The 15,235-nt window shown below is 42.4% G+C and overlaps 1 protein-coding gene across 5 annotated transcripts in view; it reads left to right on the forward strand.

Moving 5' to 3' along the window:
- KLF12 (KLF transcription factor 12) overlaps positions 1-15,235 on the forward strand; it is a 241,373-nt gene that overhangs the window by 207,142 nt on the left and 18,996 nt on the right. For all 5 annotated transcript variants that reach the window (XM_064713382.1, XM_064713389.1, XM_064713400.1 and 2 more), the window contains one exon: positions 9,112-9,269. In XM_064713382.1, coding sequence (XP_064569452.1) covers positions 9,112-9,269 — 158 coding nt within the window. The remainder of the gene's footprint in view (positions 1-9,111; positions 9,270-15,235) is intronic.

The following is a 15,235-nucleotide window of genomic DNA, read 5'->3' on the forward strand; positions in this document are numbered from 1 at the left end:
ATACGTGTTGCCAGAAAAGTGTGAAGAAAAGGTATGAATCAGCAACAGGAGAGGTAAAAAGCAGCACCCTATGATCTCAGAGCTGAGCTGTAGGTGCTTGCTTACCCAATTTTCTGCTCTGTTTAGAAGAAAACAAGAAAGAAAGAGCGAACAGACTTGGCATTGATGCAGCCTCTGTCTGGAGGGAGAGTTAGTGGGGCTGGAGATCCTGTGAATGATCACTGCTGTTCTGCCAGCTCTGAAAGGAGGGGATGAAATAAGATGCTTTTTCTCTGCTAGACCAGCTCCCAGGTTCAGCTCCCAGGCCTGAACTAGCATGCATCAAACCTGTGTGGAACACAGGATTTCAGGAATTATTCCTGCTTTCAGGAAGATATGAAATGCTTTGTCTTAAGCTCCAAAGAACAGACCCTTGCCCATGCACTTTAGTCCACTTGCAAGTTCATTGTGAAGATATGTTTCCCCACTGCTTGAGATTTCCTTTTTTTCATGAATTTTCACTCCTATTGAGAAAAAAACATCAGCCTAAAACAAAGTAAGCTAATTTTGGAGGTTTTTCTAAGAGAAGTGAAGGTTTATGTTAGCTCATGGTCACTTAGTAGTCTCCCATTATAATGTGCCGATACATGTGTTTATGACACCTTGTAGGAGCTATTTAGAAAAAACAAGTATTCATTAGAAACTCTCTTTAGAATATGAGCATGGCTGAGCACTGGAACTCATTGCCCAGAAAAGTTTTGCTGGGTTTTTGGTTTATTTTTTTTCTGTCTTCAAACATTTTCATCCTTAAACAGGACAAGACTGTGAACAACTAGCTCCACCTCTGAAGAACCTGGCTCAGCAGAAAATCTATAGTTACCTCCACAGATGAGTTTTTCTGTTAGTCTTTACTCCGTGATAATACACCATGTTAAAAAAGAGGTGTTAACGTGAGCTTTGACATCCAGAGCAGTCTTTGCATTCTGTTCAACCATCCTGATGAGCTGGAAGGGTCAGTATTGCATATTGACCCCTCCATAACATGCACATTTTAGAAAAATACTTTTAAACATATGTAAACTTCTGTCATGTGTCACCTCAGGATCTCTGAGAAAATCTAAGGACAAGTGTCTCACTTAATATGAGTCCATCTGTCCAAACCAAGAGAAAGGTAGAGCAGTGAAACAGAATTATGTTTAATATTACTGAAAGTGTTAATTCTGTGTGTAAAACATAACAGCCTTCCTGCCAAATGTTTCTAAAACCTTTGCAGGTAGAAACAAACTCTGTATGCTCTGGCATGCTAGGAGAAACATGAAATTCGTCCTTGTTAAGGAGCATCTCAGTAATTCAGTAGGGCTGATGTGGGAGTTGCTGTTGCCCAGGTTTGGCTGCTGCTGGATGTAGTAGTGCAAGTTACCATACAGCCATGAATTTTCTCAAAAGCAGGAAGAAACATTTTAGTAATGTAGGCAATGCCCAGGTGCAAGGTAGTTATCATGTCATTCCTTTGCTTTTTTACAGGATAGCTCTCTAGGGTAAAGCTTTGTCTGTTACTAAGTGTAAAATAGATGGAAAAGTTTTGGTGGGTTTTTTTCCTATGACTTTTCAGAGCTCATCATAGATTTGATTTGTGGGTTTTCTCTGTCAGAAGTGCTTTACAGTCCTCCAGTCACCAGATCTGGGGAGTGTGCTGGTGCATGTCAGAGATACTTTCTGGCTCAGTTTCCTTTCCTTAGAAAGCCAGAAGAGAAAAGCAGCATGAAAGAGGAGAATAGGGTGTGTATTTGGGTCTCAGCCCACTGTGGAGCTGGAATGCACCTCAGAACACCCAATCCTAAGAGCTGGAAAATGCTCCTGGGTCCCACAGCACGAATATAGATCAGAAAGATCAAACAAATGTCTCATGTCTCAGCTTAATGCACCTGATTACAGAGGTGATGAATAGTTTTGGTAAGGTGTGCCGTGGTTTACCTTAGTGCTTTTCTTAGTAGGCGCAAAAGTTCTTTCCTTTTGCCAGAAGTTTGTAATTGTGCTTCCACTTCCACCCTAGCCAGAGCAATGTTGTGGCACACTCAGGTTTTGCAAGGCAGCTCAGCAGTTCAAGGACCTTTATCTGGTCTCAACAGTAAATGCTGCAGATAAAGTAAAAGATGTGCAGGGTGTTTTGTTTGCTGACTGCCCAGGTCAGGAATATAACAGCATGGGTGGGAATGGTCCTATGGAGCTGGAGCAGAGGATGTTCTTTGCCTGGGCACTGCCTCTGGCAGCAGCCAGGGTGGACATCTAGTTCAGAGCATAACAGGAGAAACTTCTGTGCTCCTACTGCCATCCACCCATCTCCTCCTTGTGCAGCTTCACTCCAGCTCCAGCTCAAGCACTTTCTGAACCAAATGTATTCAAATCTTCTTTTATCTCTGTCTTGTTTATCCATGTAATTTTCCCATTTCATGTGTGTGCTGTTTGTGTATGCTGCCAAATTCCTCCTTTCTTTCTTGACAAAAAGTATAATTTCAAGTATAACATCACCTTAAAGTACAGTGATTGAAGTAACTGCTGCTAATGAAAGAGTAGCACGTATTTTCCTTTTATGATTGCCTTAAGTACTGCTTGATATGTTTTAATGTCTAACATTCCTAAGGCAGCTGTTTGCCTTTCATGAAACATTAAATAGGATCTAAGAATCAAAGAGGAGAAAAAATACATGTGTATATATGCATGTGCATCTGTTTATGAACAGAGAACAGAAGCAACTTTGTAATTTTTTTAGATAAATATTTGAGTGAAGATTTTTATCAGGAGATGGCACTGATATTTAAGCATTTTATAGCAAAAAAACCTACTATTTTTTTGTATAGTAGGATTTTGGCATCTGACTACTAGAAGGAGGTTTATAGATTGTAATGAGAAATAATATCCATAACATATTTCTTCGTGGTGTAGTGTTACCACTGTCCTCAGTGGGATAATAATATATTACATGGCCTACCAGAAAATGAAATTGTATTATGTGAAAAGGTGCTACAAAATAAAGTAATTGAGAGTTGGAATCTGGGAAATGTGATTCAAAGCTGCTTTTCAAAAAGGCCCAGAGTACTCACATGTCTGTTAGTCTGTGAAACTTAGAGTCTTAATAGGAGATACTTTGTCTTAAGTGCCATCAGCTCCACGAATGAGTGCTGTGCTGCTGTGGGTGTGTTCATTCAGAAAAGTGCCAGAGGAGCCAAGTAAAGGTGCTGGGACTGTGGTCATCCCTGCTTCTGAGGGCTCTTGGTGGGCAGCTGCCCTGAGAACCCGAGGAGGACTGACAGCTGCTGTGGAGGTGTGTGAGCCTGCTGTTCAGTGTGCCCAGGCGGTGCCATCCCACACTGAATCCAAAGGCTGGGATTTAACAACATTATGTCTATAGTTAGTCACTTAACAGCTCTAGCTTCTATAAATGTTAAGCAGCCAAAACCCATGATGCTTCTTTCTTCAGCCCTGGTTCCCTTTGAACACTGAACAAATGCTAGAGATCCAAGGATTTTCTTCAACTGCTCATTACCATCTGAATGCAGGCATGTAGTACTCTAGTTTTCTACTTTTATTTAATTTGCCTGCGCTTTTAATTACTATAATTTACAGGCTGATCCAGAAGCTTTGCATGTCTCATAAAGTGAAGATTCACATTGCTAAATTTATACATTGTTTGAATATTTGAGTATTGTATAGTGACATATTTTTCCCTTAAAAACATAAAACCTGTAAATATCTGAATGTCCAAAATTGAGCTGAGGGTGGGATATGACTGCTTCTGTCATGTATCGCCAAAGCACATCATCAACTCATAGTTATTCCACATGGTCATATCTCCCAGTTTTTGTTTTCAGCTTATCTGTTTATGTGGTTATTTTTCTGTGTGTTTTATACTCAAATATTACAAGAAGCAACTTTCCTGTGGAACAAAAGCTGGATTTTCCAGTTGTTCCTGATGTCAATTGCTTATGTCCATGTTCTTGATTTCTTCACACATATTCTAAATTTACATGGAAGCTGTGGTAATCACAGCTGGTTGCCACTAAAAGGGGTGGTGACACTCCCCTAAACCATGGCCACAGGTTCCCATCCTCTGCCATGTGTCAGTGCAGGTACTTGACACACTCTCCTACTTAGGGAGTCAGGCTACCGAGAGCTTCTCAGATTTTTTTTGGCAGAATTTTCTTCTCATTACTGTGGGTCCTGCACTGGCTTGCTGCAGAATCAGGCAAGTGCTGGTGTCAACACAACAGAAAGCAGCTAGAGTGGGACTGTCCTGATGTGCCATCTCAGCCAAATCCTGTGCTCAGAGCCCAGGGGCTGAGGAGCACAGGAGGACCACAGCTGGTGTTACACGGGCTGGCCTGCTGAGCCCCTCATCCAGGCTGAGCAGATGCTGCTCGGGCCTGAGCCCCATCTGGTTCTTCTTCCCGTGGCAGCCAGAGTGGAGGGGACATGGCTGACACATCCTGGGTCCCACCCCAAAGGGAAGAGAGCATCTGCTTTTAGCAGCCACAGACTGTTATTGGGGTGCAATGAGAAGTCTCAATTAACTACAGAGCCAGCTGGAGAAGAAGGTAATGCAGCCTGATTGCTGTACAGAAGAGACTTAGGTAAGGTGACAGGGATGTTGGGTACAAGCTGGTTTGACCTGTTAGCCCTGGATCAATGTGTTTTCCATGAGGACTTTGGAGGCAGGCAGGATGTGTTGCCAAAGAGTCTGAGCTCATAGTGGAGGGGCCAAGCAGGAGTAAAAATGGTAAAAATCCTCATCCACAAGGATAAGGATGCAACACTAGGACACTGTTTGGGTTTGTAGACAAAGAGTGAAGCGTGGCTTGGTGCACGTCCCTCGCTCCTCGCTGGCCATGTCAGCCGGCCCTTGGCTTCCCACTGGGATGCCAGCAGCACCCAGAAGCTCGTGCTTGGGTGGCCAAAGGTAGCCCTGGGTGTTTGCCACAGGGTGAGTGCATTTGAGCGCACTGTGAGTGGGGAGCAGCCAGTGTGCAGGCACTCGGGGTGTGTCACGAACGAGACTGAGCACAGTTCAAGGCTTTAATAAACACACTGTTCCCCAGGCAGCCCTGCTCAGAGTATTGCTCAGAAAATACAGGATCAGTATAAATTTACCCATTACATGTGGTTTTTAACAGTGTTGCTGCCTGTGCCAAGGGCTGTTCACTGTCCACACCGAACATGGGAAGTCATGGGCAGCATTCATAGAAAGGAAAAATAATCCTGCAACCAGGTTTGTTATGATCCACATCTCACGCAGTGCAGATCACGTTCAGCAGAACTTGCTGGCCATCTAGTGGTGAAGCTCCTGTTGGTGTTAGATTTTGCAGACTTCTTTGTATCAGAGAGACAAGAACTTGGCCATGGTGTGAGCTGCAAAGATGTATGTTTTCACTTCTAGCTGAAAGTAACACGGCTGAATTTTTTATAAATCACCCTTAATGCTTGCATTGGTTTTATTTATTTCACCCTACAAACCATACTGACTGTAGGTGTTGCAATGGCTCATGGAGGCAGCCAGCAGTCTCCCAGGATTCCCATTAGGTGTAACAATTTCTACACTAACATAGAAATTACACTGGTTTTAGAAATACCGAGCTACAAATAAATAAACATCAAGCTAACGGGTCAGAACTCAGTTTTCTTCTTTGTTAATTTATCTTTCAAACTTCATGTTTCAGCAGTAATTTAATACATCCTGCTGAGCTGTTAAGTGTGGCATCAGTCCTACTGCAAAAGCCCACCTTGAGCATTGAAGGCAGCCTGAGGTCATGGCCATTAACAGAAGAATTGGCAGCTCCTCCTCAGGGTACCCTGGTAGCTCTTGGCTGATGACAAGTTTCTAAGATTTCCCTCTGTGCAGTTGCTGGGAGGACACTTAAATTTGAAATAGGCTGCTACAATATGTTTTTTTTGGGTTTTGATTGGGGGAAGAGGGGCATTGTGGTCTTTTTTGGGTTTTTTTCTTTATTTTATAGAATTTTAAACAAAAATGGAAAGTAAGTTAGTTGAAAAAAATGTGAATTTCCTGTGAATTCCCTGATACATCCATTTCAAAGTCTTTGTCTACCATGGTGCCATCAAACAGTGGTTTTGGGAACCATGTCCTGACCAGAGACATCTGGCACAGCCCCTGTGGTCTTCAAGAGGCACCAAATGTGGTTTTGAGGACTTTACTTCTGTCTGTCTGATCAGTGAGGGTATTTAATAGAAATTGCTGGAGAAAGGAGAAGGTGTCCCTTTGCTGTTTGCATGGCAAAGAGAAGGAACCATCAGCAAATCATATGGAAGTTACTGTGAGAGGGACTAACCTGAGGAAGCTCAAAAAAGCACTTTGTGCTTTTTTTGGGGTCTTTGGTGATATCCCCATGTAAAGCCACACAGCTTTTGCAAGGCTAAAACCACACTGGTGGTGTCAGGTAGATTCTGGCTCCTTTACCACCCTTGAAGATGTCTGCTCTGGGAGTCCCCGTATGCCACAGGAGTTGAAGTGGCAGAGGAAAACCACCTTGGACATATGCTCTCACTTGCCATGTGGGTGGCCTCTGCTGGTTGGTTTCTCATTTAAGCTGCAGGGCTGTGAGGGGAAGACGTGAGGTGACATTTGCTGGTTCTAGCTGACAAGAGCTTTTCTCCTTGCTGTGCTAAGCAAGCGAAGACTGTGAAGCTCTCAGGGGATGGTGACTATATTCATCACCTCCTGTGGCTTACTCAGTTATTTTCTCTCCTGTGGGATAAGCAGGGTGCTACACTTTTTAGAAAGAGGGAGCAATCCAGTTTAAAAGCAGCAGCATTGATCATGTGCCACCTTCATGGCCCTGCTCTGTGCCATCCTCTTGAGTATAAATACCCGGGAAAGCACAGAGTGGTTCCCAGCAGTGAGATCACTTTCTCATATGTGACAAAGAGCTTTTCATGAGGTGCTGACTCTTCTCTAGGTTCAGTTTGTCTTGGGGCTGGAAATTGCAGCAGCATTTTAAGCTTGATCTTCCTCCTATTTAAATGACCTGTACTATACAGGATCTGAGCACTCTGTTACAAAATAGGGTTTTAAGACAGCTCATAAGATACTTGCAGAAAAAAGATGTACAAATATTTACTTTTAAAGATCAGGATTTCCTAGTTTTGAGCACTGGATTTTTTGTGTTTAGTATTGAGCTTTAACATTTGATTTACAAATTTGCTTTTATTTCAGCTGGTAGGATGTTTAAAAAAAAGAAAACCCTACTGGAGTAGTGAAACCATTCTCAGTGAATTGTCTAACCCAAGACTTTTATTTGTTCTGAGATTCAGAACAATTGCTTAAATGCAATTCCTAAGCCATTTCTGTGAGAGCTAGACATATCTGTATTCTAGTCATACAGTTAAAGTGCTAATCTTTCTCAGCCTCCTGGGGACAATTTTTGCCAGCTAATGTTGTTACTACAGCTCTCTGCCCACTTCTGTCTCCATTCCAGGAATTCTCTGCACATCTGTTTACATGCATCATATTATAGGCAAAAAAATTAATCTGGAGAATCTCTTGCCTGCAGGTAAAATATGAATAGGTATTTAAAGAGTACTGTTCATAAAGAAAGTACTTCCCCCCCACCCCCCCATTAGTGCTTCAGGTTAGGATTTTACTGTGAAAATATTTAAACAAAAATAAAATTGCAAAATTTGGACTATGGTTAATTCAAGGCTTAGAGATTTGTATGCAGAGAATTAGAACATCAGTGAAATCATGTGCTAATGGTGTGAGATGCTTTACACAAACTTTTAACCCCATATGAGGAGTCCTCAGCAAGTTCTGGAAAGCTCCAGGAGTTCAGTGTATGCCGTAACAGCTACAGCTGTGCAGGAGCTCCTCTGACAGGAGCCTGCAGGTCAGTGTTAACAGAGGTGCTTCCCAGCAGATGCATCAACATCAATGCTCCTTTCAAATGCTTGCCTTAGTACCATGGATTTCCCAAAGGTTCATCCGTTTCCTTCAGATTGATCTTAAGAGTCTAAAAGAGCAGGCTAATGAGTGTGTAGCCCATTTACCCTGAATGTCAATAAACCTGGGAAGCCCCAGAAACCTGATGAAGGGCAGAGTTGTCCCAGTACTTAACTAAACAGGCTGCTGTAGCTGTGGGTGATGGTGGTTGCTGTGCAATATAATCATAGTGAGGTTGATAGGATGATCAGTTAATAATGATTTATGGCTGTGTGGTATGATTACTGGCAGTCAATGAGGGTTTGAATCACGGCCTTCCGACTTGATAATAATTTATCTAACCAAGCCAAATGCATTGCGGTAGCAAGGCTTTTTTCAAGCAATAGGTCCAGCACACACTGTACTTAGAAACTAACACAACATTACTTCAATGCTGTATTTTAATTACTTAAAATTAGGGTAACTGATAGGCTGTGGGACATTGCTGTAAATGGAGTATCTTTGATAAGTATTTATGTGTTTCTGTGGGAATTGTTCTCTGGCCTTGTTCTTAAACTTCATTTATCAGTGGTCTGAAAGAAAATAAATTTTATTGGCTTGCACGTGACAGATTGAGAAATGCTAAATGAGAAAATGGAAAAATCGCTGCTGCGGGGTGATCTGGATCTGTTAGCAGTCTGTATTCAAGCAAACAACAGGTGTTGGGCCTAATGTGAAGATCCATAGTTCAGATCTGGGTACTGGAAACACTTTTTCATAAAAGGTTTCAGGCTTTTTATCTATTTAAACTTGTCAAAGAGAAGTTATGGAGGCTATATATAAACTTGTTTAGAAAACAGTTCAGTGAGCTTGTACCCGGACACATGTCAAATAGAAATAGAGCTCAGATAAAGTCAGGCTGCTTCATTATTGGAGCAGTATATCAAGCATCATGGTGGGGTTTTTTGGGCAATAAGCACTTCTAAATCAAAACTTCAGTTATTTCATATTGCAGAATATGCTCCAGTTCAAGCACTAATTGTGTCAAAATGTGTAAAGGAAAATAGATAATTCATTTTTTACGTCCCTTCTAGCACAGTCACTTCTACACAGTCACTGCAACAGTTCTGTTGCAGCTGATTTTTTGGGGCCCAGGCTGTACACCATGCTCTTACTTCACTTTTTGCTTCTGTTCTGTTTTTCAGTTCAATTTCACCATTCAGTATTGAGAGCACAAGGCGTCAGAGGAGGTCTGAGTCTCCAGACTCCAGGAAGCGGCGCATCCATCGGTGTGACTTTGAGGGATGCAACAAAGTGTACACAAAAAGCTCGCACCTGAAGGCTCACCGGAGAACGCACACAGGTGAGATTTGCTGGCACTGTGCACTGTGGTTAAGACAAGCACGTGCCTTTCTGTCCAGCTTGGGTCATAATGAGCTTGTCATCCTACACTAGGAGCCAAAGGCCTTCACCTGAATAACAGATGTCTGTGAGTGCATTGACATTCTGGTGCAGATCAGGAGTGTTCTTTTGAGTGGAACCCCCCTGTCATCCCCTCTTGGCAGCACAAGACTGGTGGCAGCACCAACCAGACTCTTCTTGGATGAAAATCAACACAAAAGTGGCCTCTGGGGATGTACTTGCTGTGCTTCAACAAACAAAGTGTGGTCATTGCTTGGGACCAACCAGAGAAAACCCTCAAGAGCATATAGTGTGGTCATGAATGTTCAGCAACACTTTTTTCACTCTACAGACCTTTTTCTTTTGAAACTACTTGCTTTTACAGATGTAGCCTTTGGATGCTGGGAGCTCCTGAAATCCTTCAGTTCAATTCAAGGGTAAACTCAAGTCCTCAGTCTGTCTTTCTGGAGGCTTTCAGAGGTGCCTGTCCCATACTGGAGGGGGAAGTCATCACTGTATGAGAATCAGTCCCACTAGACCCCTACAGCAGAGGTGCAAGAGAGATGCTTAGAGGAGCTGGGCCCCATTCAGGGGTGACCATACTTAACACTCACTCAATACCTGCTGTCCTTATTAACTTTATGGGCTGTTACTAATCTGTATGACAGGCATGTAAGGGTAGCGGAAGCAGTGATGTGTAATAGTTGTAATTTTATTGTGGATAAACTCAGGAGCAGCAATTTCAAGTTTTCGAGAGCAAGTGTAAAAGGGGATTGATTGGATGGCTGGAAAGGCAGTGAAAAGAACACTCTGAGCCTCAGTGCTATTCCTTACTCTGATGCTGATTTGCTTAAATTAAATTTATTGATCTCTGTGCTCTTAATGGACTTCAGCATTCCTGTAACTCCTTGGAGGAGAGATGGTGTTTATCCAGTGTATAGGACAATGTTGTTCTTTTCTGAAGATCTGCTGGTGCTTTCTGTGATCTGATGTACTCTAAAGAGTATGACATATTGTTTTAGAAAATTAAGTGAAGGCTTCTCCATTTCAATTGAGGCTGCATCTCCACAACTTTTTCCAGTATGTCTTTTGGCTGGTAGGACTTTTGTTGAGAGGAGGATGGAACAAGGCTCCATCCTAATATTCCCTACTGAAACAATTTCTGTAAGGTATGAGTCCCTTCCTTAAACAACAGAAATGTTCTGGTGATCTGGAAATTGCATTACATTTCCTTCCAGGCCAATTTTCTTGGTTTCTTCATATCTTCCCATTAAGACAAGCCTTCTGCTCTATCGTTATTTGTCATGTCCTGTCTTAATTATTTTTTCGTCTTCCCTCTTCTTTCCCATCTTAAATGTGGCCTTTTATCCCTACTCTTCTAATATCTTTTATTTACCCTTACCCTGTCACCATTTTCTGTCATTTTTGTTTTGCCTCTTTTATCCCAGTCTAACCCTACTCTGTCATTTTCCTTCTCCCTGCTGGATTTATGTGTTGTTTCTTTTCTTGCCTGTATCACCCTTTTTGAGCAATACACAGCTGTAACAGATTCAAAGACAGAGAGCCCAGCAGAGAAGAGCCTTAGAGGGTTTGGTTTGGTTTGAAACAAAAGTACCATTTATCTGCTTACACCCAGGGAACTCACTCTTCTCTATCCTGCCAGACTGGCGACCAGCCCAAGAATATAAGCAGTCATCATGTGAATTACCAAACTAGATGTGGACACCCTCAGAAATGTCACACCCAAGGCCGCCCAGAAACAGAGGAGGCTCTTTTCTGCTGTGACATTTTAAAACACTGAGAATTACATTTGTTGGATGTCTGTAATTTGTCAGGGATCTCTTGGGGCAGACTGGGGCTTGCAGGTAATGCACCCCGATCAGTGTTAGGTAACCAACACCACTGAATCTCAGGCTGTGCACGTAGGGTGCTCAGAAGTAGACACTGAAGGCTTGAGAGGATGTAGGTAAATCCCAGTTTAAGCATATGTAGCTCTCCACCAGCACAAAAGGAGTTTGTCTGCCTGCTGTAATCATAGGATCCGTATCCCCAGCAGTGGTTCCCTGGCAGCTGGTGTCGAGGCTTTGCTATCTGTCTGGGATCTGTGGGTAGTCAGAGAAGAGGGATTGGCACCTCTGGGGCATGTTATTCCCTCTTCAGGTATACCCAGGGATTGGCTTGCAAAGGTGATTCTCCTTCACTGCTGAGCACAGAGGAAGCCCGGATACCTGCCAGACTGAGCTGACTGAAACGAATTCCCACACCAACATACAACTGCCTGAACTGTTCTGTAGTCATGCTGGTAGCTGGTTCTTACTTCAGGGAAAAAGGAAAATAACATCAAATAAAAAACCTTCATTAAACAGCTGATAACTGCTTTATAGTGACATTGCAGCAGGCATGATGAAAGAAGTGTAGTCCAGAACAAATGGTCAGTGCTGAATTTAACCAGCGGATCCAGTGAGAAAACCTGTGTCATGCTGTTAAAATGAAATGTGCTTTACAGGACACTTCAGAGGTCTTTATGAGAAGTTGGTATATTCAGGCTTACATGTAGCCTTGGCCATGAGCGTACTCATCTTGTACTTGGCCATGTACTAATCTCATCTTGCATTTTTTTATCTTGGCCTTTACTTTTGCTTCAGGCAAAACAAGTTAATTATTCACGTATGACCCAGAGTAATTAGTGCAGTTTTGGATAAGTATAAATGAAGTATGACAGCTATGCACGCAAGAGTGAGCAAGTTTCAGTAGGAAACTTTCTGAGAAAAGATCACAGAAACTCAGCATTGCATAATCTGTACCTTATTTTTTTTAGGCAGGCTGATCTTGCTGACAGTTGTTTACCTAAGCAGTATGTGCTTGAGAACTTTTTTTTTTCATTTGCTCCCTGATCTTAAAGATCTTTTCCAAACTACATTATTTTGTGTGCATAGCCACTGAAACATTCACAGTAGTTTGGACTCAGGAGGAAAAACAATGTGGTGTTATGATAGGATGAACAGATTTGTTGGTTGGAAGGTGTGTTTCCTTTCATCCTAATGGAGACCAGAAACAGAATATTATAGATGGTAACAGTTGAATTTAATTCTCTGGGAGTAACTCCTAGGTTTTTTAAGTATGCTGTCATCTAGCTCCTCAATACTTGCCACCAGTGTCCTCAAAACTTGGTGTGCTGGTGTGGGCATGGAGTCCACTGGGGGGCGGGCTTGAATTATGTATTGTCTCTGACTGGGAAAGCTGCAAGTGAAACCTCTGATAGATAGAGCATTGCATAAAGCACAAGCTCTGGTATTACATTTCTCTTTCTAGTATCAGCTCCTTGTTTTTGTTTTGCCAGATCATCAAATAAAGGTATCAGGAGGTATCAGGTGTGATGGAGAGCCTTCAGGGCTCACAGGCAATCTCGCAGCTCAGGTTTATCAACTCTTTCTGCAGGGAGAAACTGTGAGAAATTGGCTCACTGGACTTGCATTGAGCTAGTTTTGGCTTCAGTGAACTTAAAGAAAATTACTAATGTGTGACTCCACAAAGGAATAATCTTTAAAAATGGGAAAACCAGCAGCCATGAATTGTATTCCTGGTTTGTGTTCATCTGTGTTGCACTTGGCACAGGTGCTGGTGCTGGCCCCAGGAATGGGGAGAGTGTAAATGCTGTTTCCAAAGGGTGTGCACCTGTGCAGCCCTGGTGGGACCCACCTTCTTCACTTTGCTGCTTTTACTTTGCAGTTGGAGAAGAAAACAAGTCAGAATGCTATTTTATGATCTGTAGTGGCTATTTCAGTCCTTTCAAGCAACACTGAAGTTGCTATTGATACTTCCAATAGGACATCTGAGTCCTACAGACTGAGTAATATTGGTTCTTTTCACTATAAGAACGTTTAAACATCTGAAGTTGCTCATGGTTAAATCCAGTGCTAGTTCATCATGGCTACCCCATTAGCACTTGGAGAAGCCTAAGGAGTTTAAAACATTGTATGAATCGTCCTGAAGAAGTCAACAAAGAAAGAAGATGCCTGCTTTGAGGTAATGTGGGACATAATTTTAGCGTCTGAAACCCAAGAGATTTGTTCCCTGTCTCTCACCTCCACAGGATTTTCATTTACTGTAGTAGTAATCAGCATTCTGTATTTCTGTACAACCTTATTTCAGTCGTTAGTTAAAAATTTCTGGAAGAAGGTGACAGTGCGGCTTTGTGGGGTCAGCAGCTGCAAAAGCCTGGGACTTTCCAGGCAGCATGAGGTGGGAATGGATTTAATCCATGGGTGTAGGCACCATATATCCACAGGCATGGAGAAGTGGAGGAGGCCAAGGTCAGTAACCAGAGCAGTTTTGTGGGACTCAGACACTGGGCTTTGCAACTGCAACTGCTTTGTCCTGCCCTAGCCAGCGCTGGGTCTCAGTTACCTTTCTCAGTGCTGCTGCTGCAGTAGGGGCTGCTCTGTCAGGCTCTTGCAGAGCCAGGCTGACTAAAGCCCCCAGGCCAAGTGAATTGTTTTAGGGTTTGGTGCTTTGTCCTTGATCAACGCCTATATCATTCCTGAGAGATGAGAGCAAATACCTTTGGCACAGACGTAATGAAGCCTATTTGTCAGTGTCAAGGGGTCTTCAGCAGTTTTACGTGGAGACAGTAAACATCTCAGAAGTACAGATTTGTACCTGAGAAAATGACAGCATTCCCTCCCCAAGATGTTCCTTTGTAGCTGTGTTGAGACACCACCCTAGAAGAGAGAGAACTAGTGAGTACATGGGTGTTTTATTTAGTCTGTGCTTTTTCAAACATTGCATTCCTCTCACTCACTGTTGCTCCATATATTATTTTAATATGAAAGGGCCCCTGTCATTAGTCTTTGTTCACATTTTCCTTTGAGCGCTTTCAGAGTGGACTTAAAAAGTCAGAGGCACCAAAAAAGCTATTTTTGTTCTGTAGGTTTTAAAACTCCATTCATTACCTGTTGCTTTTTTAAGGTCTGTTTAATACCTTTTGCTGACTATAAGTTCCAGAGGGATATTTACAGATTTGTAATCCCTTCTTTATACAAATATTGGGAGGAAGCAACATTTTTTTAAATAATCTGTCTGGATTTTACTTGAACTGTGTAGATTTTTGGTCTCTAACACCTCTTTGTCACCTACCTGCCAGACTCACTCTTCAAAACCCCAGCTTTTCCTTCTCATGTCCTATGTTCTTCTTGTCCCCGAGCTCTTCCAGTACCATGAAAATCTGTCAAGTGAAAAAACCTCCAAAAGCAGGTTCATGTGCTGTTTCAGAAACTGGGAATTTAAATAAACAAAGCCAATTTAAAAATTAATTTGCTTTAAGTAAAATAGGAGGGTCTATTTGTGTTGGGTGATGCTTTTATTTTGTAAGAAATACTTTCTTTTAGTGTTTAAAATTTACTGCCAGTTTCAATAAACAGTAGAGCTTTCCAATGTGAAAACTAGTATATTTCACAGAAGTTTTCCTTTCTATCCTTTCTATCCTTTCTATCCTTTCTATCCTTTCTTCTGCAGTTTCTCTTTAGAACATAAACTGATTCTTTAATAAAAGAAACCTCAGCCCACTCTCAGTGATGTGGCAGGCTTCACATTTCAGGACAGAGGTATATTTAAGGGCAGCTGTCTCCTGGTGCAAGGTGTCTCCTGGTGTACCAGGGGTGTGAGGGCAGACTCACCAGAGCCACCACAGCCTAGAAAGGTGATGCAGAAGTGGGAACCTCTGGATGTAGCGAGATCCTAGTCTGATCCCAGCTAGTTACAGGCAGGTGTCCATACCAGAATGAGTTTGTACATCCAGTTCTCTTCCAATAGCTGCTCTGTGGAAAATTAAATGTTTTTGTTTCTGGCACGTTTTGCAAGCTCTGAATTCACCTTACACACAGGGAGTCATTCCTCTGCATTGTAGGTCTGATGCTGTGCCGATATGGA

The sequence above is a fragment of the Zonotrichia leucophrys genome, chromosome 1, assembly GCF_028769735.1.
Source record: "Zonotrichia leucophrys gambelii isolate GWCS_2022_RI chromosome 1, RI_Zleu_2.0, whole genome shotgun sequence".
Classification (NCBI taxonomy): domain Eukaryota; kingdom Metazoa; phylum Chordata; class Aves; order Passeriformes; family Passerellidae; genus Zonotrichia; species Zonotrichia leucophrys.